Below are 26,928 nucleotides of genomic sequence, written 5' to 3' on the forward strand. Positions count from 1 at the left end.
CTGAAAGTCACTTAAGGAAATGTTCAACAACCTTAGTCATCAGAGAAATGCAAATCAAAACAACTCTGAGATTCCATCTTACACCTGTAAGAATACCCAAGATAAAAACACTGATGACAACTTCTGCTGGAGAGGTTGTAGGGAAAAGGGAACACTTCTGCATTGCTGGTGGGATTGCAAGCTGGTACAACCCCTTTGGATGTCAGTGTGGCAATTTCTCAGAAAATTAGGAAACAACCTTCCTCAAGACCCAATAATACCACTTTTGGGTATATATCCAAAGGATGCACAATTGTGCCACAAAGACATGTGCTCAACCATGTTCATAGCAGCATTGTTTGTCATAGCCAGAACCTGGAAACAACCTAAATGTCCCTTGACTGAAGAATGGATAAGAAAAATGTGGTACATTTACACAATGGAGTACTACACAGCAGAAAAAAATAACAACAGCTTGAATTTTGAAGGAAAATGGATGGAACTAGAAAACATTATTTTGAGTGAGGTAACCCAGACACAGAAAGACAATTATCACATGTACTCACTCATAGATGGTTTTTAAACATATAGCAAAGAAAGCCAGCCTACAAACCACAATCCCAGAGAACTTAGACAACAATACAAACACTAAGAGAGACTTACATAGATATAATCTACATGGGAAGTAGAAAATATAAAAAGTCATGATCTCCTGAGTAAATTGGGAGCATGGGGACCTTGGGGGAGGATTGAAGGGGGAAGGGGAGAAACAGGGAGGGGAGCAGAGAAAAATGTAGAGCTCAATAAATATCAATATATAAAAAAGACTTGGTTTGAAAAGAAACCAAAAAACAAAAGCAAGTTTCTTTTCTTCACAACCTCCAGCTGCCAAAGAGTAGTGGTATGAGAGACCTAGGTTCCCTAGGTTCCCTAGGTCTCTCTCGTCCTGAGCAGCCTTTGGAAGGAAAGGGGTAGAGTTTGCACTAGTCTGCCTTGTACCTGTGGCATGCCCTCCTTACAGAACAGGGCACAAATGGGAGTTTCCTTGACCAGAATTTCTTAATTTCGTCTTTAATGACATTTTGAGCAATTTAATTTTGTTGCTATGGGGCATTTTAGAATATTTAGCAATATCTCTGGCTTCATCCAATATGTACCAATTACACCCCTGCCTGGATTATGATAGCCCAAAGATAAACACCTAAAACTACTGAAGAAAGTAGCAAACCCTCTTTCATAGCCACAAAGCCTTATACAGTTTTAGCTCAGTCCTTCCACCAAAGGCTTCTTCTGCTGGGCAATTCATACCTGCCACTCAAGCTCTGGGTTCAGCATACCCACCAACCCCACTCCCCACCTAATGCTTTTTCTTCTCAGCAGGTGGCTCAAGGTGACAATTTCCATTACCTCAATTCCTAGACTTCCTTCATAGCACCAATGAGAAATTCATGAATGGAAAGTGTATCATAAGATTAATGATCTCTCCCTCTAGACCAGTGGTTCTCAACATGGGTTTGTGACCTCTTTGGGGATCAAACGGTCATTTAACAGGGGTCATGTATCAAATATTCTAATACCAGATATTTATGTTATGATTCATAATAGTGACAAAATTACCATTATGAAGTAGCAACAAAAATAATTTTATGGTTGAGGGTCACCACAACATGAAAAACTGTATTAAAGCGTATCAGCCTTAGGAAGGTTGGGAAGCATTGCCTAGACTGAATGCTCCCCCTCTACCAGCAGTTTCTTTTCCTTTGGATCTCGCCAGTGCCCTATTGTCAGAGAGATCATCTCAGGATGCCCAATCTCTACCCTTAGAGTCTGAGTTCCTTTGTTGTGTCTCCGTGGACCTGGGGGCCATTCCTTTTATGCCCTTGTCTCAGTGTGTAATGGTGTGTCTTATAGCATAGTTGATTAAAGTGTGATTGATATTGTCTCACCAATAAGACAGTAGCTTCTTGAGGGCAGAGGTGGCATTCTTTTAAAGCAGAAATATTCCCAGTCCTAATATTAGAAAGTAAGCATTCATTGAATGCACATGGTATGAGCCAGCTCAGACCAGATTAAAGCAGAATCTGCTGCTTTCCCCAGATTGACTTGTTCCTTCCTTTTTTGAACCCACTTTAGCAGCAGTAAACCAACAAACACACTTGTTTGTTTGTTAGGTTGGTTGGTTTCAGGTTTTTGTTTTGTTTTGTTTAGTTCTTGTTTTTTTGTTTTGTTTTTTTTTTTTTCAAGAGAGGGTTTTTCTGTGTAGCCCTAGCTGTCCTAGAACTTGATTTTGTAGACCAGGCCTCAACTCACAGAGATCCGCCTGTCTCTGCCTTCTAATTACTGGCCTTAAAGGTGTGTGCCACCACCACCTGGCTATAAGTTTGTTTTTTAAAGTAAGATACAGAAAGTGTCATAGAATAATTGTGTGGCTTGATGAATTATTCCAGGAAGTAAACCGAAAGGTTTTGCATTTGTAGGTCAAGGTGGGAAATGATTGAGGTAGATTGTTCTTTTGGAGTAGGAGATTTATTAAAGTAGTTATTAACATGGCAGAAATTTGGAAAAGAGTTCAGGCCCGCGTGCATAGTGGCAGTCTCTTCTACACTTTTCATAGCAAGGGGTGTGGTAAGGAGATTGAAAAAATTTCGTTTTAGCCCGGCAGTGGTGGTGCACACCTTCAATCCCAGCGCTTGGGAGGCAGAGGCGGGCAGATCTCCAAGTTTGAGGCCAGCCTGATCTACAAAGTGACCAGGGCTACTTAGAGAAACACTTTCTCAAAAAAAAAAAAAAAAAAAAAAAAAAAAAACAAAGGAAAAGAAAGAAAAAAAGAAAAGTTTCCTTTTTAGCTCATAGTTGATTGTTGCTGGGAATAATCAGAATGTGGGCAATGGATCAACATCTCCCTTTATGGGTCATGACTGGGAGTCTTTAAGGATGGGGAGGGTGAGAACCTAGAAAAACAAGTTTACTTTAGTTCTGGAAGCCAAATTACTTTAGATTCTGTCATTGTCACAGTTCAACCACAATGGAGTGGCCTGACAACTACCAGCAAGTCAAGCAGTAGAACTTTGTGCCTCAGAAGCCCATCCAGTGTCTGCCCCACCCAAGTTAGCACCCGTGAGTAACCACTTCCAGGCTGGAGACGCACTCAGCAGTGAGTGCTCACTGCTCTTGCAGAGCCCTGTGTTCTATTCCCAGTTCCCACATTAGGCAGCTCCCAGCTGTCTCCAGCTCCAGCTGTGGGGGATCTCATTTTCTGGTCTCTATGAGCACCTGTACTGACACATGTACGTATCCCCTACCCCACAAACATACATGCAAAAAAGCTTCCATTGAGTTCAACAGGTGCACTGTGTAAACTCTTATGGACCTGTTTCGGGGCTTCCTACATTGTCATAATGAGTGCTGTTGCTGATGATATGATAGAAAGCCTCCTCTTAAATGGTTTATCTAGGTAAAAATTGGAGGCTCAATCTTAATTTGTATAACTTCTCCATATAGAACTCTTTCATTATGATATAATAAGACCTCTGATTTGGACTCTGAATAGTGATGCTTTCTCTCAATTTAAAATGAAGATAATAATTTTTTTTTTTCGAGACAGGGTTTCTCTGTGGTTTTGGAGCCTGTCCTGGAACTAGCTCTTGTAGACCTGGCTGGTCTCAAACTCACAGAGATCCGCCTGCCTCTGCCTCCCAAGTGCTGGGATTAAAGGCATGCACCACCACCACCCAGCTTTTTTTTTTTTTTTTGAGGCAGAGTCTCTTTATGTAGCCTTGGCTGCCCTGGAACTTTCTATGTACACCAGACTGGCCTCCAATTCATAGTGATTCTCCTGCCTCTGTCTCCTAAGTGTGGAGATTCCAATGTTTTTCACTTAGAATATTTGACATCTTTTACATTGTATATCCAATATCCAGTGTTATTTGATTCTAAATGTACGATCAAAATTTACCTCTGTTTTACTAAAATAATGGTCCTAATACCGTATACTGAATAATCTCCTAATAAACTGATCACTTATAATAATAAACATATCCATATATAAGTGGGAAAAAAAAGCTTCCATTGAATAAGGTTATAGAAGAACCACCTCCATGTAAACAGCTGGGTGGCTTTGCTTTATAATCCAAGGGATGGAAGGGCAGGAGCTTATTTTCTAGCCACCCTAAGCTAATGGGTGAGTTCTAGATGCCAGTGAGAAACCCTGTCTTAAAATGAGGCAGACAGCTCTGAATAATAACACTGAGATTGACCTCTGGTCTCTACATGCATATACATACACACATGTGCACATGAAAACACACACACACATATGCATATGATACTCAGGATAACTACAACACAGTAGGCAGATGGACACCTAGAAACCTGATAAAGCTTTGTTTCAGGTGTATCTGAGGGTGTTTCCCATAGTGTGCAAGTCTACATGGACTGAGGAGACAGTGTGGGTGAATGTATTCTCCAAAAAGAACCATGACCAAAAGAAAACAGAAGCATGCTAATCTAAGAAAGACAGCAGTCTGCACTGTAGATACTGATGCAAGTCTGCTGCTCCTCTGACCGCCTTCATGCAGTTGCCCATAATCTGTCCCTGTAATAAACGGTTTTGTATGTTGGGTTGTTTTTGTAGTTGTTTTTTTTTTTTTCATTTGTGCTGGAAGTTGAATCCAGGTCCTGGTGCTTGCTAGGCATGCCCTCTGCCACTGAACTATGCTCATCTCCTCTCATTATTTTGAATTACCAGTATCATTATCTGTAATTCATTATGCTTTTCATATTTGCATCATTTCCAGTTCTTGGGATTTAGATGGTATTTTCATTTTGTGTATTTCAGGAAAATTTGGTTCCATGAAGATACATTATTCCAGCATTGATTTTGTGCTGATCTGTTGAAACTTCCTCTTTAAATGAAGAGATGTACTTTTTGTACATCTGCACTTAGGAAAGATAAAAATTGTTCCATATCTCAGCTCCTTGGGTGACCCATGCAGGGTTTTTTGTTTGAGGGGTTTTTTTTGTTGTTGTTTTTTGTTTTTGTTTTTGTTTTTTTTTTTGTTTTTTTGTTTTTTGTCTCATCAAGAGTTAGATTGGGGACTGGAGAGGCAATTCAGACATTGAGAGTACTGGCTGGTCTTCTAGAGGAATTGGGTTTGATTCCCAGAACCCACATAGAACTCACAAGCATCTGTAACTCCAGTCCCAAGGTATCTGGCACTTTCTTCTAAGCCTCTGGCACCAGGCATACACGCGGCACACAGACACACATGCAGGTAAAAATACCTATACATACAAAATAAAGTTAATTTTTCAAAAAAAAAAGTCTGTTTTTAGAATTTTGAAATTTTAGATCTTTCAGAGTTTCAGCATTCAAGATTATGGAGTTTAGGATTTTTGTCTTTCAGTTTTAGTACTCAAACTCCTTTTTTGTGTGATTTCTTTGGGGGAGGATATTTTTTTCTCAAAAATTTCTTTAAACCCTGTCTCAAAAAAAAGTGTTCTTACTCTGTAACCCTGGCTGGCTTAGAACCATACAGATCCACATGCCTTTTCTCTCAAATGTCTTGAGTGCTAGGATTGAAGGCATTTGCCACCACACCAGGCCCCTAATGTACACTCTTAAATACAAGTTTTGCCTTCTCCATTTGCAAACTTTAGTATATCTTAGGGCTATAGAGATAGCCAAGCAGTTAAGTGCATTGACTGTTCTTCCAAAGGACATGGATTCAAGTCCCAGCCCACATATGGCAGCTTACAACGATCTGTAACTCTAGACCCAGGAGATCTGATACCCTCTTCTGACCTCTACCTGTACTCGGGATGCATGTACATCAGGCCCCAGGCACACACACAAGCACATAGAATAATAAAATTACGTTTGAATTGAGTATATCTTCTAGTTATTCTGTTTTTTCCCTTTATCCTTTTCTTTGCCATGAGGTTTATCTATTGAAGAGCCATGATGTTGATCCATTGTAGAATTACCCTGTCTAGGTCTGAGTGATCATATATTCCCTAAACCTCTCCCTTTGTCTTCTGCTTTTTTTGCAGATAGGCAGGGCATTCAGAGACTTGGATAAGGGTTAGTCCCTCTGGCAGGATTATAGGACAGCATCATGAGGTTGTCAGTCATTCACACATAGTACCCATGTCACTTCACGGCACTTTTTTTCTCTTTGTTTACAGCATTTTTATAAACAATTCTCCACTCACCACCACCTTTTTCTGGTTATTCATGTCACAGACAAAGAGAAGTCAGGATAAATGATCAGTCTTCATTTACCATGAATTACGACTTTTCTTTCTTTAAGATTCATTATAATGACATGAATTTAAACAAAACAAATGCCTTCCCATCCCCTGCAGTCATTAGCATCATTGTGGTGCTGCTATTGGAGCAGCCTGAGTGTCCAGGCTACAAATGAATCCTGGAAAGTGTGGAATTCAGTGACAGCATGGGGACAGAGAGGGTAGGACTACCCTGATACCAATCCTTGTGACAGGAGAAAGCCCCTCTCAGTGGATCCAGTTGCTGCTGCCTCTACCAACTGCTTCTCTGTGACCTTCCTCTCCTCCCCAGGTTTGGTCGGAAGAATGTGCTGTTTTTGACCATGGCCATGCAGACTGGCTTCAGCTTCCTGCAGGTTTTCTCTGTGAACTTCGAGATGTTTACTGTGCTCTTTGTCCTTGTTGGCATGGGTCAGATCTCCAACTACGTGGCAGCATTTGTCCTGGGTATGGACATCAGGTTGGAGTTGAGTAATTGATACTGTGTTTCACTTTTCTGGAGACAAGTTGTTATGTCCCTCAGGGAAAACTAGCTTACCTGCTGGGAAATTGAGCCTGACAATGGTTTCTGACTTCTGATGTCCAGTTCTCTTCTGGCCTCTGACTTGTGGCCCCTTGGCCTTATTAGTACTTAAGCCATTAACTAGGATTCACCACGGGGCATCCATTCTTAAAGACTTGCAAGGCAAGGGCCTAGGTAGCTAAGGAAAGAAGGAGGCACACCAGCAGGGGGGGGGCATGAAGGGCGGGCTCCCCAGGAAAGGGAGATGCCAAAGAGCATTGGTGGCTGTCAGTGTCTGCTAAGGACAGTGAGCTGAGAGGTCCAGTTAAGGTTCTGTCAGAGTCCACCCTTCAAGGCTCTGACTCAGACAAGCCACCTTGTTCCCACTGGAAAGCTTCTGGTCTCCCTGTTTGGAAGAGCCTTGCTGAAGCAATCAGATCATTGGGTTCCTTAGGTTGTATTGTGGAAAGCATTATTACTTTCTTTTCACATTTCCTAGAACATCCTATTTTCCTCGAAGGATAATAGTTAGCATGTGTGGCTGGGGATGATGATGATGATGTTTTCATGAGAGCACTGTTGCCCAGGGACCTCAGAGAAACACTCAGGAGCAAATCAAAGAAGACTTAGTTCAGATGCAACCCTTCCCAGGGCCTCAGAACACAGCTAACTCTGGCTCCCTCCTTGTCTCTACACTGAAAATGATACCACAGAAAAATCATAAGAAAATAACCCCAATTAATGATTAACTTTACTCCTCCCTTGTTTTGAACAGGAACAGAAATTCTCTCCAAGTCAATTCGAATTATATTCGCCACCTTAGGAGTGTGCATATTTTATGCATTTGGCTACATGGTGCTGCCTCTTTTTGCATACTTCATCAGAGACTGGCGGATGCTGCTGCTGGCACTCACTGTGCCAGGGGTGTTGTGTGGGCTTCTCTGGTGGTAAGTGTGGCCCCGCCCCTTGGGCCGACTGCCTTTGGGGAGGCTTCTGTCTCATGTCCAGTAGAGGGCAGCAGTAGTTCACAAACCCCAATTCCAGATCCCAGAAAAACCTAGTGAATATTATTTATAAATCAGGTCAGAAAGTCTCTCCATACTCAGAAAAGCCTGCTAGTCCTGTGCCCTGTTCTAGGCTGAACTAAGAATTTGCTGCATGCAGATAGGGGCCAACCTAACCTCTGGGGAATTCTCAGATCCCCGTACAAGACAGCAAGACCTGGGCTGTAGATGCTTGATGCTGTGGCTCCAGGCATGGGTGTCGGGAGGTAAAGAAAGGGAGGGCTTCAGAAGTGAGCTTCCTTGAGTGGCTCTGCAGAGGAATGCAGGCTCCAGCTACACTTCCAACAGAGGGCCATTGATCAGGCAGAGCATAGGCCTCAGAAATAAGCCATGGAACTTGACAGAGGAACCAGGCAGGAATCACTCCTTACACTAGATTGGACTAAGGTGAGATCCTCATCCATGTACAGTGGTGAGCACCCTGGAGACTAGTGGGGGAAGAAAAAATAGTGCATTATGGCTCCTGATTATGACAGCGGAGAGAGGGCTGCCTGGGGACAAGGAAAATATCCAGTAAGACTCCAGCCTTGATACCCATGCTGCTTTGTGGAAAGAGACTGACGAGTCCAAAATCAGAGGTGGACTGAGGAAGAAATGATGTCAAGTGATCGCTGCAAGTTTCTGTGGATGTCGGGGACAGAGTAGAAGATGGCAGGATCTGGCTGTGCCTAACTCTCTGCACCAGGAGCCCATCCTGTGCTTGTCTCCTTAAAGCCCTCAAGGGGGCAGCACTGCTGCAGACAGGCAGGTGCCAGCCAGAGTGGAGATCCCCTTGGGATGTGCAGGATGAATTTTCCTCACATAGTCAGTGTTCAGCAGAACTCATAGCTTAGGGAGTGCTGGCCCATCTCTATTTTCTGGCTTATGAAAACACCTGATACTCCACACACTCCCTCTGCACCTGAAACCTCATTTCCCGTCTCTAGTCAAGCATGCCCAGCCTCTGGGAAAGCACGCGACTGGAGGCATCACTAGAATGCACTTTAACTTTCAGGTTTATTCCTGAGTCCCCCCGATGGCTCATCTCTCAAGGCCGAATTAAAGAGGCAGAGGTGATCATCCGCAGAGCTGCCAAAATCAATGGAATTGTTGCACCTTCCCCTATCTTTGATCCAAATGAGGTAAGTTTGTGTGGAAGGTGGTGGGAAGACTCACTCTGGCCATTTTAGGTCAGCACCATACAGCACAGCTCATGGGAGCTCAGCCCTTACTCTACCCAAACCCCAGCCATCCCTAGAGCAAGGTCTGTTGAAATGCAGAAGTTAAAGGCATAGAGAGATGATTCAGTCTGTAAAGTGTCTGCCACATAAGTATGAGAACCTCGGTTCAGATCCCAGCAACCAACCAAAAGGCCAGGCATGGCAGAGTGTACCTGTAATCCCAACACTGGGGAAGCAGGGGCAGAAGGATTCCAGGGACTTAATCAGGACTGACTGGTCCAGCCAGCTAACCAGTCAAGGAGAGATCCTGTCTGTAGTGTAAGGTAGGAAAGTGATTGAGGATGACACCCTAAGTCAACCTCTAGCCGACACACACACACATTCCTGTGGTCCATACACAGGTACACCCATGAACATGTGTTGAACATGTGTACACACAAGCCTCAGAGGATGAGGAATGGGGTCTAGCTACCTAATTCTTCTCCATGGACGTCCCCCCACCCATGCTTCTTTTACTTCTTTCCAAGTATCATTTTTTTTAACCATTTCTTTTTCTTCCCTTTTTTTTCTAAGAGTCTCACTGTGTAACCCTAGCTAATCTAGAAATCTCTGTGTAGACTAGGCTGGCCTCAAACTCACAAAGATCTAACTGTCTCTGCCTCCCAAGTTTTGCGATGAAAGGGACACGCTGCTGTAGCTAGCTTAATTATTGCTTTTAGCAGTAAAGACCTTTCATGGGAAAGAGGTTTTTATCAACTTCAGCATTTTTGGATGTCTTTGTTTTTTACGCCTCAGGGGCTGCCATCTGGAGATTATTGGAACACTGTTAGATTTGCATTCAGCAGTGTTCTGTCTCTTTTACTCTCAGTTACCCATCGTCCAGGAGCCAGAGTCTTTCTGATGACCACCTCTTCCCTGTTCTTAGGTACTCTGAGTAACTTTTTTGGTTTTGCATGGTCCCTGGTTCTTGCTTCTTATTCCCTTTCCTGCCTTCTTTATAGCAGGCAGTTTCTTCAGATTTATGATAGGCACTGTAGATGTTGGCAGACATGGGACTTGGTATGTTTCTGGTTTGAGAAGACAAGGGACTGGCTGAAGGACCACTGCCCATAGCAATGCTGAAGGGTGAGCCTCAGGCATGTTTGAGATGCTCTGGGCTCACGATGAAGACTTGGGGCTTTTGAGAGAGGAAGCAGTTGTTATAAGCAACTGAGAGGCTGTTGACCACCAACAGCCCTGCTGGCGTCTCCCTTAAGTGATGGCCTGGCAGTGGCAGTCACTCAGCGTGCTTTAGAAGGCCTCTGAAGCACAGAAGTCAGGGCTGAGGGCATTTTAAGTGAGGTCAGTCTGGGTGAACCCTCTAGCCTCATTGGCATCACTGAGGAAACTGGACTGTTTCAGGATTTCTTTGAGCCTCAAGTTGACCTTTCACTGAACTGCTGAGTTTGTAAAATCAAGCTAGGTTAGCTAAGAAAGAGCATCAGTGTGTTAAGACACGTGGTTAGTCATGGCTTTGGCTCTGCAGAATCTCATAGGAAGTTACTCTGGGTTAAGGGTGGGTCAGTTTTCCTGTTTTCAATTTGAATATTTTTTTCTCCTGGAAGTAGACCAATAACAACACAGTATGAGGACTCAAAACATTCATTCCACTTAAATATCAGTTTGGTAAAAATACAGTCCTTTTTTTTTTCTTTGACTGAGATAACAGTTTCTATGCCTTGCATAGAAAACCTCAAAGGCCTCCCTGAGAGGCAGCCGTGAGGGTGATGGGCAGGGTAATCCAGTGAGGTGGCTGTCACGTTGCACCTCTGCCTTTGCTGTGCTCCTCTCTTTTCAAAACCCCGTTCTCTTTTACTCCAGTTTGTCATTGACTAAGCCTGCGGGCCCTTGGACATCTCCCTTGAGTCACTGTGCTTCTGTCTTTTCAAAGAGCGTTAGGATGCTCCTCACTCTTGAAAAGTAGATGGTGTAAATGATGGGTTCCAAGTCTCCCGACTTTTTCTCCTTCTATACCATTAACTGTTACTCTTTCTGCAGTTACAAGACCTAAATACCAAGACACCTCAGTCACACCACATTTATGATCTGATCCGAACCCGGAATATCAGGATCCTCACCATCATGTCCATAATCCTGTGGTGCGTAAGTGAGACCTGCCTGAGCCTTCCCCACTCTCAGAACTCTTTGTCTACAGGCATGCTTAGACCGAAGCTGAAACCTCTGTCCTCACATGATGCAAGGTTGTCCTTGTGATGGATGGCAGCCACAGGGACATAACAGTTCTTTTGTAGTGGAAGCCCAGGAAAGGAGAAAGTGATCAGGAGAAAATGTTAGGATCTAGGGATCCCACAAGGGAATCCCACAGGTCCTTGCTTAGCTGTTCCTGTCCCTTGTCCCCTCCCTCAGTAGATTCTGTGTGGTAAATAGGCAGGAAGAGACTGTCAGCAACTCTGCTATGCTCATGGAGACAGAGGGAGCTCTCCTACAGTGGGGCCACAGTGTCTGTCATTTGCACATGCACCCTGCACATCCCCATGCCTGGCTCTTTCCTCTTAAAAGTGTTCTCTGTTGATGGCCCACACTCTGGCTGGGACTGTTGGGGGTTTGAAGGTTTATCCTTTAGGTTCCAGGGGCTGCTAAGAGCTTTCTGGAAACATGAAAGTGGCATATGGCCCTTCTGGGATGTTCATAGACTGTCCTAAAGCCAAGACCATGGCCTGGATGTTTCCTGCAGGTTTCTTCTGACAAGGTGTGACAGTTATTGGAAGGAATCTCTGAATTACCAGGGAGAAGTACAAGGCTGAGTGCCGGCATAGCTCCTGCCAACCACTTGGGATATCAGAGATCCTCAGATATACTGAATGAGTGTGATGAGATAGTGAGGAGGGGAGACTTCACCGCAGAGACCTTACTGATGGACTCAGCCAGCTTTGGACCAGTAAACTAGTTTGCGTCTTAGTTTGGGGTAAGGTTGGTCTTTGAGTCACCCATTTCCAAGGAATTGTCCACGATGCCTCAATGGCATCCTGAATCCATGAAGACTACCTCAGACTTCCAGCCTGAGACCTCTCACCTACTCTGAATCGCTCACACTCTAATCATGCTCTAAAGTTTGCTGGGGCATATGAGTCTTTCTTTACCGTGCCAACTATGTTCTCAGCCTGTACATGAGTCAAAGACAGTCTGGTGCCAAAGAGTACAGCTCATCAACAGAGAAACCTATTGGGATCAGAGCCAGACACGGGAGTGGTGTAAATGAAAGACAGTGAGGCCTCACCTTTGGGAGCTCCCTGTTCCAGAGAACAGTGGGGTTGCTGTCAGCCTCTTCCTGGCTGACTACAGATAGTTTGCTAAGGGCCTTCTCCTTCAGGTCTGTCACCCCTTACCTAGTCCGCTGCTCATTCTCTAGCTCCTCGTACATTTGCTGTGTTTGGAGAAGCATGTAGAGCAGGGAATTGTCGTTTCACTTCAGAGTAGAATTTTAATGTTGAAATACAGGTTGGGACCTTTCCCCTGATGATGAAGTCAATGTGAATCATGTAAGCTCTTTTGATGAGACACTTCTTTATGGAATGTTCTGAAGGTGTACCAACAAAAGATTTACACTGGTCTCTGGGGCTAGAGAAAGTTAGCTGTGCTAGGAAGTAAGGCACAAGATAAAATCTACTACTACCCTCCTATTCCCTGCATCAGGAACAGTTCAGAACTTGTCAAGACGAATTTTTTTCAACGTATATGGATCTGGAGAGGTGGGTGCCACTTCTCCAGCTCTCTTCTGTACCTGTTGCAGGCTGACCATATCAGTGGGCTATTTCGGACTTTCTCTTGACACTCCTAACTTGCATGGAAACATCTATATGAACAGCTTCCTTTCGGCAGCTGTTGAAGTCCCAGCCTACGTGTTGGCCTGGCTGTTGCTGCAGTACTTGCCCCGGAGATATTCCATCTCTGCTGCCCTCTTCCTGGGTGGCGGTGTACTTCTCTTCATGCAGCTGGTGCCCTCAGGTATGGATGGTGTTTATTTGCAGACCTGCGTTTTCCTTATGTCAGTTGCTTTGAACCAGGCTGTTTACAAAAAGAATGCAGTCAGGCCCATCACATACATGCCTCATGAATGCATTGCTGTCTTAAAAATCAAGAGATGAAGCCGGGCGGTGGTGGCGCACGCCTTTAATCCCAGCACTTGGGAGGCAGAGGCAGGCGTATCTCTGTGAGTTCGAGACCAGCCTGGTCTACAAGAGCTAGTTCCAGGACAGGCTCCAAAACCACAGAGAAACCCTGTCTCGAAAAACCAAAAAAAAAAAAAAAAAAAATCAAGAGATGACACTTCACCACTTCACAAAAACAGGAGGGGGTCCTTCATGGCCTGGGCTGTGTGCAGTGTGAAGAAAGCATTGGGCTTGTTGGTTCATTATGCCCTAGACCCAAATTAACATGTTCATATCTGCTTTCCTCAGAATAAAAAGAAAGAAGGAAAGCCATCCTATTAGTTCTGTCTTATTTATTTATTCAAGCAGTAGGAGGTCTTGATGGAGTCTCTTTCTAGTAGAGAAGAAACAAGTTAATAAATGCTTGTTAATCTTAAAATGTTGTTACCTTCTGTGTAGAAAGAAAGGGAAATGGAGCTCTAAAGAGAAGTCATGAACAAGAGGTATTCAGCGGAATTTAAATGAGGTAATAGAACACCATAAGAAAGTCAGTTAGACCATTCCAGGAAGATGAGACAGAAAAAGAAAGCTAGGCAAGATGGCTCACACCTGTAATCCCAGCACATAGGAGGTGGGTACAGGAGAATTAGATGGTCAAGCTCATCCTTGACTGTCTGGGGAGTCTGAGGCCAACCTAAGTTACGTGAGACCCTATTTATAAATAAATAAATATAAACAATGCTCTGGCAGGAGGTGAGCCCAGTGTGCTTCAGGGTAGCAAATGACCTAGTAATCCATAAAAAGATAGAGAGGAAAGGTCTTGGAGGCTATGGAAAAGACTGTGCTGGTAAAACTGCCTTGATATCCCACTGATAGACAGGAGGAACCTTTTCTAACAACCTGGAGAACAGATGACAAGCCTTATTTGTTGTCCATCACTTGCCACAATCTTTGATGCCCCTGTGGTTTGGGGGACCTGTGGTGGTAACTGTGAGACTGTACAGAACAACCCGGTGTATGGCAGAAGGAACCTGAAAGTGACTGCAGTGCCCTCACCTGAGCTCAGAGTGACCTGTGGGTCACAGTAAAGTCGATTGGACGATCATCCCTAAGTTCAGATGGCCTATAGATATTTTCAGTGACTTTGTTATACTTATTTATTGGGAGCAGGGAGACGTGCTTCCCAGCACACATGTAGAGGTGAGAAGAGAGCTCGCAGGAAGTGGGAAGAGTCAGTTCTCCTCTTGCACTGTGTGGATCCTGAGAATCACAAGTTCTCAGGCTTGGCTGAAAATGCCATTACCCGCTGAGGCACCTCAAAGACCAGATCTGTGAACTTGTTGAGTAGACTGTGAGCATGAACTTAGCTAGAGCTGGACTCCCCCATGCATATCCAAGTCCTGGTTAATTCCACAGTGCCCTCAGTGTGAGCTTCTGCGGAAGCAGCTCATCCCTAACACAGGAAGACTTCTGGAAGGCAGGCAGATTGGGATGAGGGGCACATACTGTCTGGGCCTCTAGGTTGAGGAACACATTTACTCTCATATAGCTAAAGTGCCCAGTCTCTTTGTAGGAATCCCCTTAGAAACAAATCTAAGCCATGGTGTTTTCTCCCAATAGGAAGGTATAGAAGTTACCCAACTCTCTCCACCCTGAGTCAGGGAGAAAGTAAGTTCATTTTAGGCTAAAAGGGAAGAGAACTCCTTCAGGGCAACCCTTACACTGGTCCTTCTTGCCTTTACTATCATTCCTTTTTCTCTCCAGACTTAGTTTATTTGTCTACTACCCTGGTGATGGTGGGCAAGTTTGGAATCACCTCTGCCTATTCCATGGTCTACGTGTACACAGCTGAGCTGTACCCCACTGTGGTCAGAAACATGGGTGTGGGGGTCAGCTCCACAGCATCCCGCCTTGGCAGCATCCTGTCTCCCTACTTTGTTTACCTTGGTAAGTACCATGGAGCACTGGAGCGATGGATGGGACAAAAGCTCTAAGTACCTTATATGTGAGCTGGACACAAGCACCTATAATCAGCAGGATGCATCCGTACTGGGACCCTGGATGGAGAAGGTGCTTTCCAAGTGTAGTAGGGAGAAGGCACCCATTTCAAATGGAAGATAGCTCATAGACCAGCTAGATGGGATTGAGAGAGTGTTGGTGTCTCTATTTCGATCTCCCCAGATCCTCCATCACCAACTAGATTTCTTCATCCTAAGAAATTCTTTAGGGAGTCAGTTTACTTCACTAGAGGAATTTCTTCTTGGAGTTAGGAACATGGAGAGAAACCTGTCCATCCAAGAGGACTGAGTGATGGACTGACAGTTGCCGTAACTTAGAACACTTCATTTCTTCAGTGTGTATGTTGAGATCAGAGGACAATTTAGGGGAGTCTTAAAATTAGTTCTTTATTTGAAGCATGTGGATCCTGGAGATCAAACTCAGGCCACCAAACTTAGCAGAAAGTATTTTTACAAGCTGAACCGCCTCCCTGGCTCCATTTTACTCTTCAAGATCGTGGCTCACTAAGTTGTGTGAGCTGGACTTGGACTTGCTCTGTGGCCCCAGCAGCCCTTGAATTTTAGTTCCTCTTGCCTTGGCCTCCCAATAGGTGGCACACAGTCTTCATTGTCACACATGACAGGGTGTTTATGCCCTGTGAAGATCTGCCTTCTGACATTATATAGCAGGACTCCTTCCTGGACACTGCTGCTCCTCTGCACATCCCTAGCTCGGGGGAGGACCTGCCAGTGTCCCTAGAGTAGCAGGTACTCTGAAGGCTTAGTACATGGCTCTAAAGGGCTGTAGCCCCTTGTCTAACCGGCATGCAAATCAAACTGGGACACATCTGCACAGGTGGAAAGTTGCTCCTCTCCTAGACAAGTACCTTGTGTTCCGTGGGAACCCTGCAGCGTGGTGACTCTGCTTCCTTGTACCTCTCCCTGTCCATTGTGGACACTGCTGGATCTCTGGGCACATTGTGCCAGGACTGGGTTCTGAGACTCTCTAGATGCCAGCCTTCACTCTAGCAGTCTAGGCTTTGGGAAACACTGAGACCAACAGTAAGGTGAGTCCTATATAAAGCCCCAAGGAAATATAAGGTCTGAATGAAACCAGTGTCACTGTAACCTGGGTCCTCTGCTTGACCACAGGTGCCTATGACCGCTTCCTGCCTTACATCCTTATGGGAAGTCTGACCATCCTCACAGCTATCCTCACCTTGTTCTTCCCAGAGAGCTTTGGTGTCCCTCTCCCAGATACCATCGACCAGATGCTAAGGGTCAAAGGGTAAGAGTCTTTCCCCCTAGAACTATGGATGCATTCGTCTGGGCCTGACCAGATCTTTGGGGTGTGCTCCTCAAACTAGTGCTCCCTGCAGACTGTCTCACAAATAACTGGACTACTTTAACCATGGTGCTGTAAGGGCAAGGCACTGATCCTGTGTGAACAGGTGTCCACGTGCATGACCATAAAAGCAGCCACTCTAGTTTAGTGCAAAGACTACGGGAAACTTCAGAATCTGCCATGTCTTTGGTTTTTCTCCATATCTGGCTTGTTTGTTTTGAAACTGATAAGTATTTTTATAAGATCTGTAAGTAACACTGCTTTCCTTGTATTAATAGAATGAAACAATGGCAAGCCCAAAGCCAGACAAGGATGCTAAAAGATGGTGAAGAAAGCCCAACAGTCCTAAAAAGCACAGCCTTTTAACACTCCTCCCGAAGGTGAAAAACTAAACAGACAGCCTGCGTGTTGTCCGAAACGCTGTCAATTACCAAGGGCTTTTCTGTTCTGTTGACGTCGTGTCTAATGTACTCATGGATGGGTGCATCTGTCCAGAGAGACACCTTCCTCCAGGGACACCAAGGCTAATTGCAGACAGCTTGCCCATCCCATTCTAGTGAAAATTCCAAAGAAGTCAATGAGTCTCTTGAATCAGTGGGACTTGGAAGACTATGCGAAACTTTGTAAGACGGGTAAGGTTGCACAGATAGAGATGCAGGTCCGTTTTTCCCTCCTCTCCCTAACTGACAGACTCACGGGAAAAGGAATAGGTGTTGCTCGGTTAGGATGCACAAGGCCCTGAGTTCCATACGAAGAACCAGAAGGAAACAAAACTTCTTCAGAAGATAAATGATTCCATGGGGAGTTTGATTTCTCATCTTTCCTAAGTTACAAAACTCCTTACTGTGATTGCTTCAACTCACAACAGGAACACAAGACCTAGGGCACCCTAGAGGGAATGAAGGTGGGAGCAGGTACATAAGGTCAGCAGTGTGTGGGCGGTGACTACTCAGTCCCACAGCCAGCTGTGCTGTGTATGTCTGGTCAGAGTCCTGGGCTTGTCCGGGCCGTGAGAAATCCACTGTTTAGGCCACGGCTTGGCTTCCACTGCTGTGTAAATCAGAATCCCTGGCTACCAGACACTTACCTGTGCCTTGAAGGGCATGTATGGGTAACAGAGTGCCTCTTCCTTCTCTCAGCACTGTCATGGGATTGTTTTGTTTGTCGTCTGTTGTTGTGTCTCAAGTTATTCACCCTTCAGCAGAGACTTGGGAACAGTGTTTCTCAGCTCAGCATTACCCTGGCTGGTGTACAGTTGCCGCCATGGAAGTGCAGTTGCACCTCCCAGCCTTAGCCACTGTCACTGCTCTGAGTGCCCAAACAATAACACTACACTTGTTCCTTTTACGATGTATAATCATGGGGAAATTCAAGAAAGAAATGTAAGTTGTGTTGACAGTCTCTCAGAGTTGCTGGCTGCAGCCATGTAACATCGGCAGGTGTTTTGTGTTCAGTGTGATTGTCTCTACTGATTATGTTGCCATGGTACTCCTAACGCACTCACTTCACCTACTTTTTAAAAAAGAATGTGTTTTATGAAGCTACTGAGTGCCTTGGGCAATGAGATGGTTTTAATAAACAATGATTTTTTTAAATAATAGCAACTGACTATAATCTTTATTCCTAGTATTTGATGGCCCCTTCTCAAACCAGCATGCAACTCTTCTGTAGGCTAACTGTTCAAGGTTAAGATTTAACTCGTACTATGCTATATAATAGGCATCTATCCAATATTGACCATGATTTGCACCAGCCTGGTACACTCAACCTGGGTCTTCCTGGAAACAGCCTGAGCTCGGAGCTTCTTTACAGTTCTGTACGTACCTGGAGCTGGAATGCAGAACAGGGAAGGAGGGAGGCCCAGCCCTAGGATGCTTACTGTGTTGGTCAGCACCTAAGAAATTGCAGGGTCCTGAGTCTCTGAGAAAGCCTGGGAGATGCATCTCAAAACCGTCTTGCAGCATGGAGAAAAGTGGGGAGCATTTGCCTCATCACCCATTTAAAAAGACAACACTGGGGTCTCTGTTTCCTATACACACAAAGATCCTGTCCCCTGAATGGAATGCATGAAGCTAAACACTGCTGACCCAAATGAAGCCCTTCAGGCTGCACCTCATCAAAGCTGCCCAAAGCCTGCTTGAACTGGCCTTAGAGCTCCTGAGTAAGGGGTAGAGCAGAGAGCACTGGGCTGGAGTGGTGTACAAGACACACATGTTGATGACCAGTGTTTGCCAGGGTGACCTGTGCTGGAAAATACGATGGGACCTAAGTCCAAAGCTCAGCTGTTGCTTGGACAACTGAAGGCCCTGTCACATGACAAGCAGGGGCTTCTGGCTCAGGAGTAATACAGAGCAGCATATCTGGAAGATTCACTTTCCTCCCCTCAAACCAGGTCCTGAGCTGGCTTTCCGATGGCATGCCTTCTCAGGAACCCCAGATTATAACTGCAGTTCTCCCCAGCATACCCTGCTGTGAGTGAACAGCTGGGCTACTCTGGCTTTTATTCTTGGGGTCTGGTTCCAGACATTCAGGTCCTCCTGAAGCAAAAACTGAGCTGCCTGAATGCCCTGAGCTCTTTCTGTGCGCAGCGGCAACAGCCCAAGGCCCTTCTTACAACCCTCACCATCTGCACAAGCCTGCTGTACTTATTTTATAGTTTGTTTCCATTGGAGCGATGTCTTCAGAAGGACCATTTTCAGGAGAGAGGCGTGTGAGCGATGAGTCCCGAATGCCTGTGGTCATTGGATCTGGCATACGCATAGACAAGATGAGAAAGAACTCTTAAAAAAAAAAACCTCACCACCATTCAAGGTGAAGGCAAGGATCCCAGTATGGTGGTACACATCCGCTATTGTAGAATTTAGGATGCGGAGACAGAATCACAAGTTCAATCCAATGTCTTCTTCTGGCCTTCACAGGGAACAGGCATATATGCATGGAGACAAATACTCATATACATCACATTAAATTAGTTTTGGTTTTTGGTTTTGGTTTTTTGTTTGTTTTGTTTTTTGAGACAGGGTTTCTCTGTGTAACAATCTTAGTTGTCCTGGAAATCACTCTGTAGACCAGGCTGGCCTAGAATGCACAGAGGTTCACCTGCCCCTACCTCCTATGTGCTGGGATTAAAGGTGTGAGCTGCTACCACTTGGCCCCTTTATTGTTTTTTGAGACAGGATCTCTCTGTATATTTGTAGCTGTCCTAGCCCTCCCTATGTAAACCAGGCTGGTCTTGAGCTCACAGAGATCTGCCTCTGCCTCCCTAGTGCTGAGATTAAAGGTATGAGCCACCACACCCAATCCAAAAATAAAATTTAACAACACAATATTTAAAAGATAAATTATTCATCTAATATATAGATTCTAGTGATCAATTTCAGGTACCCAGGCTCACACAAACAAGAGCCTTTACCCACTGAGCTGTGTCATTGGCCCTTGGCCAATACTTTAGTAATTTATCAGTTATTGAGAAAGATATCAGAAAAATGCTCTGTGTGCTGCTTGTGTTGTTGAGAGTGAAGCCTGGGCCTCGAGCATGCTGTGCAGGTGCTTTACCAGGGACTGTGTCCCCACTCCTAATAAATAGTATAAAAATAAATACTTATTTTATGTCAAATTAAAATACGTTAAATAAATAAACATGTTTTTTAATCCTTCATGTCGCCCAAATGTATTTGTTTTGTGTTTCAGTCCAAGCTTTCTAATGGGACCTAGAGTCCCTGACCATGTGACATCCTAGAGAACTCAGTGTCCCAGGTCAGGTAGTCAAGGCCCATGAGTGCTCAAGCCTGCTTCTGTAGGAACAGCCTGTGGGGTCTGAAGAGCTCCGTCTGCACAGGTGATTCTGTTACTCGGTCAAGCTGACAGAACTCAGGGACGGGCCACTCTGCAGCTCTCCAAGGGCGCCTTGCTCAGAGAGGCTGCCTTGGGGTGAGCATGTCTTTGATGAGCAGCTACTTCTCACTCCAGATGACAAGGATTCCATCTTCGGGACTGAAGCAAAGGCAAGACCTTTCACCAGGGGACACTTTAAAAGTGATGTCAGTCACCTTTGTTGACTCAGGTACAAGTTACTCCTATCTTTATGATGATTCTACTTTTGGCTTCATGGTCTCTTTTAAGAGTGGGTTATTTTTTCTCTAGAAGGAAAGAGTCCCAGCACTGAATTTTACTCGGAGGATAGGGGTTGGTGCAATCTATAAAGCAAGGCATTATAGATGAACTACAAGGAAGACATGGCTGTTAGCTTATTATTGAACACAGGAGCATATTAAAAGTAGGGAAGTTGAGCCTTGGTGGTTCTTTGCCCATCTGATACCTTGCCCACGCTCTGGAGAATTGAGGGTCTCTAAAATCCTTCCAAGGCTCTAGCTGGTATGAGGCCATCTTTGTCAGAGTGAGCCCTTCCACAACCAGCAAGACAGAATGAAGTGTGAGGTGTTTACTGGCAAGAGCAGGAAGCAAAAAGAGAAACAAAAAGAAGCCTAAGCCAGGAAAGACTGAGGTCTGGATTTAGGTCTGGTGCCAAGAAAGGGGAGCGGGACGGAAGGAAGCTGAGGTAGGTAGAGCCTCAGGCAGCAGGTCGGAAGCATGGGCTATACTCACAAGAAGCCCGAGAATTCAGACTTGATGGTGAGGCGAGTTTTACCTGCTAGTTGCTACTACAGGATTTATATCATTTCATTCTTTCATGTGAGAGAGTGTCAGGGCCTGTGTGTACAAGCCAGAAGACCAGTGTGCTCTTCCTTCCATAATGTGGGTCCTAGGGATCAAGTTCATATCATCAGACTTGGCAGCAAGGGCCCTTACCAGCTGAGCCATCTCATTGGCCCTTGTCCAGGATTTAGGATGGCACTAATCAATGCTAGAATGCTGAAAATCAGTGAACTTTTGGGTCCCCAAAAACCAAGGACCAAATATAGACCCACAGAAATCACCAAGACTCTAGGCAGCCTTGGCTTCCTAGCACTGGGGAGGCAGAGACAGGAGGATCTCTGGGGCTTGCTGGCCTGCCAGCCTAGCTGCATCTATAAGCTACAGGTTCGTGGAGTGCTCCTGTCTCAGAAAAATAAGGTACAGAGTGATTAAGGAAGACATCTGATGATGACCTCAGGCCCCCACACTCAAAGGCAAACACCTGCATGAAACCAGGATTTGGCTTTACCTGTGGGAACTCGTTCCTCTCTTCATGGCTGTTCTAGTCTAGAGTCTGTTGCTGTAATAAAACACTGATCAAAATCAACTAGGGAGGAAAGAGTTCATCTTACAGCTTACAGTCCATCACTGAGGGATGTCGGGAGGAACTCAAGGCAGGAGCCTGGAGTCAGGAAGCTTACTGGCTTGCTAACCCACAGCTGCTCAGCTTCCTTTTTTATACAGCCCAGGTGACAGGTCAGGGCTGTCACCTCCCACAGTGAGCTGGTCCCTCCTGATTCAGTCATCAGTCAAGAAAATGCCCCCCCAAAGTGTGCAGGCCAATCTAATGGAGGCAATTCTTCAGTTGAGGGTTTCTCTTCCCAGGTGGATCTAGTTTCTCTTTAGTTGAGAGAAGTTAAGCAGCACCTGTCTAAAACCTTGCAAGACTTTGTTTATGCAAAAACAGCCAGAGTTCCACTCTGTTCCCATAAGTCAGAACAGCCCTACAACGAACAAGAGACTTGTGCAAGGCTTGCCTTGGCTTTCTAATGTTTTCCATTTTCTTCATGCTGCAGACCATAAAACACCTTCTGAGGAAGAGCTGTGAGCTGCTGTTTTCCTATCGCCATCATTTGGGCTGTCTCCCTTTCCCTCTGCTCCTGCAGGAGACACAGAAACCTCCTGTGTATAGACCAAGGCCTCCATCCTGCAGGGCGTGTGCAAGGTACAGAAATGCAAAGCAAGGGATTCGCAGTTAGGCAGTTCATTTGCCTTTCACTCCAGTTTTTGGACTTCTCTCTGGGCTCTGTAAAAATAATTGTTTTATATTTGTTCTGTCTCTCTCTCACACACACAGGAAGGGGGAGGTGGCGGGGGTGCTAACCCTATTTGTCATGGCATTTCCCTATAGCAAGTGTTAGAAATATCACGTGTCCAGGCCAGTGCAGGACAGAGCTCAAAGCAATTGGTCAAACTTTGTGGCACGTCTGCCTTGACAAAAATGTATTCCAGTGGGCTAACCTCAGCAAACTGTGAGACTTAGTGTTAGAAGCCTTCCCCAAAGACTGCAGTGCATCCTCGTGCTAGACTTCAAACTGTCCTGTCGTCATGGAGACACCACCAACCTTACCAGTCTTGTCTGTCCACAATGACTTAGCCGTTGCTCTCAAGTTACTCATCCAGAGGCTCATAGAAAATAGTCTACCAAGTATTTCCTTCATTGATGGTTGCATTTCCCACCTAAAACCTAGAAGGAGGTGTGACTGTAGGGGAAGAATCTAAGGCTCATTAAATACAGTGCCCCAAATCATGGTCCATCAGAGACAAGATTAGGGCCTGGCCAATAGGTGTTGATAGACAGCACTTGGACCAAGGAGTCCAAACCTTAGATTTGGCATTTTCCAGTTTTTCTGATCACATGACGGTTCTCCCCTGTTCACCCAAGTGCTTTTGCATGTATGTGCAGATATGGGACTTAATGGTCAATGTCTTCCTCAGTGGGTTCACCACTGTACTGTGTGTGTGAGTGTGTGTGTGTGTGTGTGAGTGTGTGTGTGTGTGTGAGTGTGTGTGTGTGTGAGTATGTGTGTGTGAGTGTGTGTGTGAGTGTGTGTGTGAGTGTATGTGTGAGTGTGTGTGTGAGTGTATATGTGAGTGTGTGTGAGACATATACATGTGTGTGAGTGTGTGTGAGACATATACATGTGTGTGAGTGTGTGTGTGAGTGTGTGTGTGAGTGTATGTGTGAGTGTGTGTGTGTGAGTGTATGTGTGAGTGTGTGTGTGTGAGTGTGTGTGTGAGTGTGTGTGTGAGTGTGTGTGAGTGTATGTGTGAGTGTGTGTGAGTGTGTGTGTGAGTGTGTGAGTGTATGTGAGTGTGTGTGTGTGAGTGTATGTGTGAGTGTGTGTGTGTGTGTGAGTGTGTGTGAGACATATACATGTGTGTGAGTGTATGTGTGAGTGTGTATGTGTGAGTGTGTGTGTGTGTGAGATATATACATGTGTGTGAGTGTGTGTGAGTGTGTGTGAGACATACATGTGTGTGAGTGTATGTGTGAGTGTGTGTGTGAGTGTGTGTGTGAGTGTGTGTGAGTGTGTGTGTGAGCTTGTGTGTGAGTGTGTGTGTGTGAGTGTGTGTGTGAGTGTGCTGTGAGTGTGTGTGAGACATATACATGTGTGTGAGTGTGTGTGTGAGTGTGTGTGTGAGTGTGTGTGAGTGTATGTGTGAGTGTGTGTGTGAGTGTGTGTGTGTGAGTGTATGTGTGAGTGTGTGTGTGTGAGTGTGTGTGTGAGTGTGTGTGTGAGACATACATGTGTGTGAGTGTGTGTGAGAGAGACAAATATGGGACTTAATGGTCAATATCTTCCTCAGTTGGTTCACCACCGTACTTTGTGTGTGTGAGTGTGTGTGTGAGAGACATATACATGTGTGTGGCTGTATTATGCACATGTGAGTGTATGCAAACACACACACACACATGAACAAGAAGTGTAGGCAAGATGTTAAAGTTGAGGGTCATTTCCTTTTTATTTTTATTTTTTCAACATTTTTATTTGTGTCTTGGGGCAAGCAAGCTTGTGCCACATGTATATATGGTCAGATGTCAACCTGTGGCAACTGGTTCCCTTCTTACACCACGTGGGGCCTGGGATCACACTCAGATCCTAAAGCTTGGTGGCAGGTGCCTTGCCCTGCTGAATCATCTTGCCAGCCCAGCTATTCTTTAGAGACAGGTTCTCGCCCCGAACATGGACTCCACAGACCCAGTGGCCAACATACCCCAGAAATCAATCCTCTTGTCTCAGTTTCCCTGATGCTGGGAATACAGGCATATTGATTGCTTGTCCAGCTTTTTGTGGGGCTTTGGAGACTGGGTTCTGGTTCTCAGGCTTGCAGGACAAGCGAACACTTCACTGGTTAAATCCTCTCTCATCCCCTCACTGATTTGCTGCACATCTTGTTGTGGCAGAGAGCCATTACCTAGGGCAACAAGAAACTTCCTTAAAGAGACAGAAATCGTTAATAAATAAATAAATTTAAAAAAATAAAATAAAAACATTTAAAAAAAAAAACATTTAGAACGAGGTGGTGGCGCACGCCTTTAATCCAGCATAAGGAGGCAAGGCCGGCGGATTTCTGTGAGTCCTGGCAAAAAGAGTTCAAAGCCAGCCAAGGCTACACAGAGAATCCCTGTCTCAAAAATACACACACACACACACACACACACACACACAGAACTCTTACGTGGTTAACTCTTTACAGCTGTTCTCAACCTGTGGGTTTCAACCCCTTTGGCAAACCTCTATCTCCAAAAATATTTACATTATGACTCATAACAATAGCAGAATTACAGTTATGAAGTAGCAACAAAAATAATTTTGTGGTTGGGTCCCCACAACATGAGGAACTGTATTATAAAGGGTCCCAGCATTAGAAAGGTTGAGAATCACTTGGTACATGAAGGTGAGGTCTCCCCCAGCAAGGTAGGGTCGGTCATTCAGTTCCAGTCACCCAGGCTAGCACTGGCTGCTCCAAGCCAGACCCATGCGCTGCCAGTGGTCAAGTCCAGTCCAGGGCCCAGGCACTGAGTGGCGCTCAGCCGGGAGCCGGGAGCCGGGAGCCGGGAGCCGGGAGCCGGGAGCCGGGAGCCGGGAGCCGGGAGCCGGGAGCCGGGAGCCGGGAGCCGGGAGCCGGGAGCCGGGAGCCGGGAGCCGGGAGCCGGGAGCCGGGAGCCTGGCTCGCGTGCCCTTGGGCAGGTGTTTTGGGCACTTAGCAAAGCAGCGCGCCTAAGAGGTCGCGGTCCACTGCCGGCCGCGCGCGCTGTGAACGCGGACTCTGGCGCGCACACTGCCCTGCCAGCCCACAGCGCCCGCCCGTGGGCCGTGTTCGCTCGGGGCGCGCACTGGCCAGGCCCGCCTCCGCTGGTTTTCGCTTTCGCTTTGCAGCTACTCTGCAGAGAAACAAAGCAGCCACGACGACTGGAGATGCGTCCGCGGTGAGGGGAGCTGAGCGCGGCGACCTGGACCCCGGACCCACAGGCGAGGTAAGCGCAGCCCCTGCCGCTCGCGGGCTCCTCCTTGCGGAGCAGGCGACAAGCTCCAGGTCCACGCGGGTCACAAGGACGCCTGGTGCGGGGCGGGGAAGGCCTTAAGCATGGCACGGCTGGGGTCCGAGTGACTCAGAACCACCAGGTCAGGCTGGAGGATCCGGGATGCCTCGAACCAGCCTGCCTAGGATATAGCAGTCCGGGGTCTCAGTCTTCTCCCACGTTTTAATTTTGCAGCATATTCTCTCTCTCTCTCTCTCTCTCTCTCTCTCCCTCCCTCCCTCTCTCCCTCCCTCTTTCCCTCCCTCCCTTCCTCTCCCTCCCTCTGTCCCCCTCCCTCTCTCCCCCTCTCTTCCTCTCTCCCCCCTCTTCCTCTCACCTCCTCACTCCTTCCCTCACTCTCCTCTCTCTCTCTCTCTCTCTCTCTCCCCCCCCCCCCGTCTCTCCCTCTCCCTCCCCCTCCTTCCCTCCCTCCCTTCCTCTCCCTCCCTCTTTCCCTCTCTCTCTGCCTCTGTCCCCCTCCCTCTCTCCCTCTGTCCCCCTCTCTTCCTCTTACCTCCTCACTCCTTCCCTCACTCTCCCTCTCTCCCTCCCTCTCTCTCCGCCTTCCTCTTCTTCTTCCCTCCCTCCATCCTCATTTCTGTAAAATCCCATGTGGGAGGATGCATCTGAATACAGAACCTGCCTTACCTGAGCTCACAGCAGCTCCTAACCTACCCTCCACCCTTACCTGTCAGCTTCAGCCACTTCTTAGTTGCCAAGGTTTGTGCACCTGTCCTGCCTTCTAAGTGTTACCAGACCCAGAAAACTCAGCCCCCCTTTCTTGATCATAGCCTTAGGACAAGGCCAGAAACAAGGCCTCTTCCAGGGTCCTTCCCCTATGTGAAGTCTGATGTTCCTTCTGAAGGGACCACAAGCCCATGCCAGCAAAGATGGCCAGGGATGGGTACACTCAGATATTGAAGATATCCCTCCCTGGACGACGAATCATTCTCCTGCCTCTCAGCAGAAGGATGAAATATGGGGCTGCCTTGTCTTGCTTTTGATGAGGTCTACACACTTAGGCATGAGAACTGGACCCCACCCCAAGCTCTGGAGACAGCCCCTGCCCTCAGGGCATCCACCAACCCTGGCAAGAAAAATTGTACTGATGTGCTTTGGTAGAGAACACCTTCAACCCCAGCACTCTGTGGGCAGAGGCAGAGGGATCTCTGAGTTCCAGGCCAGCCTGCTCTACACAGCTGGTTCTGTCTCAGCCAAGGCG

At 46.2% G+C, this 26,928-nt stretch overlaps 1 protein-coding gene across 4 annotated transcripts in view; it reads left to right on the forward strand.

The window, feature by feature from the left end:
* Positions 1-18,083, forward strand: part of LOC121457017 (solute carrier family 22 member 5) — a 36,602-nt gene extending 18,519 nt beyond the window's left edge. The window contains exons 3-10 of one of the 4 annotated variants that reach the window (XM_041665635.1): positions 6,560-6,714; positions 7,545-7,716; positions 8,828-8,954; positions 11,031-11,131; positions 12,784-12,998; positions 14,906-15,088; positions 16,291-16,426; positions 16,762-18,083. In XM_041665635.1, coding sequence (XP_041521569.1) covers positions 6,560-6,714; positions 7,545-7,716; positions 8,828-8,954; positions 11,031-11,131; positions 12,784-12,998; positions 14,906-15,088; positions 16,291-16,426; positions 16,762-16,849 — 1,177 coding nt within the window. In that variant the 3' untranslated portion in view covers positions 16,850-18,083. Of the gene's footprint in view, positions 1-485; positions 506-6,559; positions 6,734-7,544; positions 7,717-8,827; positions 8,955-11,030; positions 11,132-12,783; positions 12,999-14,905; positions 15,089-16,290; positions 16,427-16,761 lie in introns of those variants that run through there. The other 3 variants (XM_041665638.1, XM_041665636.1, XM_041665639.1) reach the window with 3 other exon arrangements.
* The last annotated feature ends 8,845 nt before the right edge of the window (positions 18,084-26,928 follow it).

Source organism: Microtus oregoni, unplaced genomic scaffold (genome assembly GCF_018167655.1).
Source record: "Microtus oregoni isolate MIOR12 unplaced genomic scaffold, Mior012 000015F_ref0000493, whole genome shotgun sequence".
NCBI classification, from domain to species: domain Eukaryota; kingdom Metazoa; phylum Chordata; class Mammalia; order Rodentia; family Cricetidae; genus Microtus; species Microtus oregoni.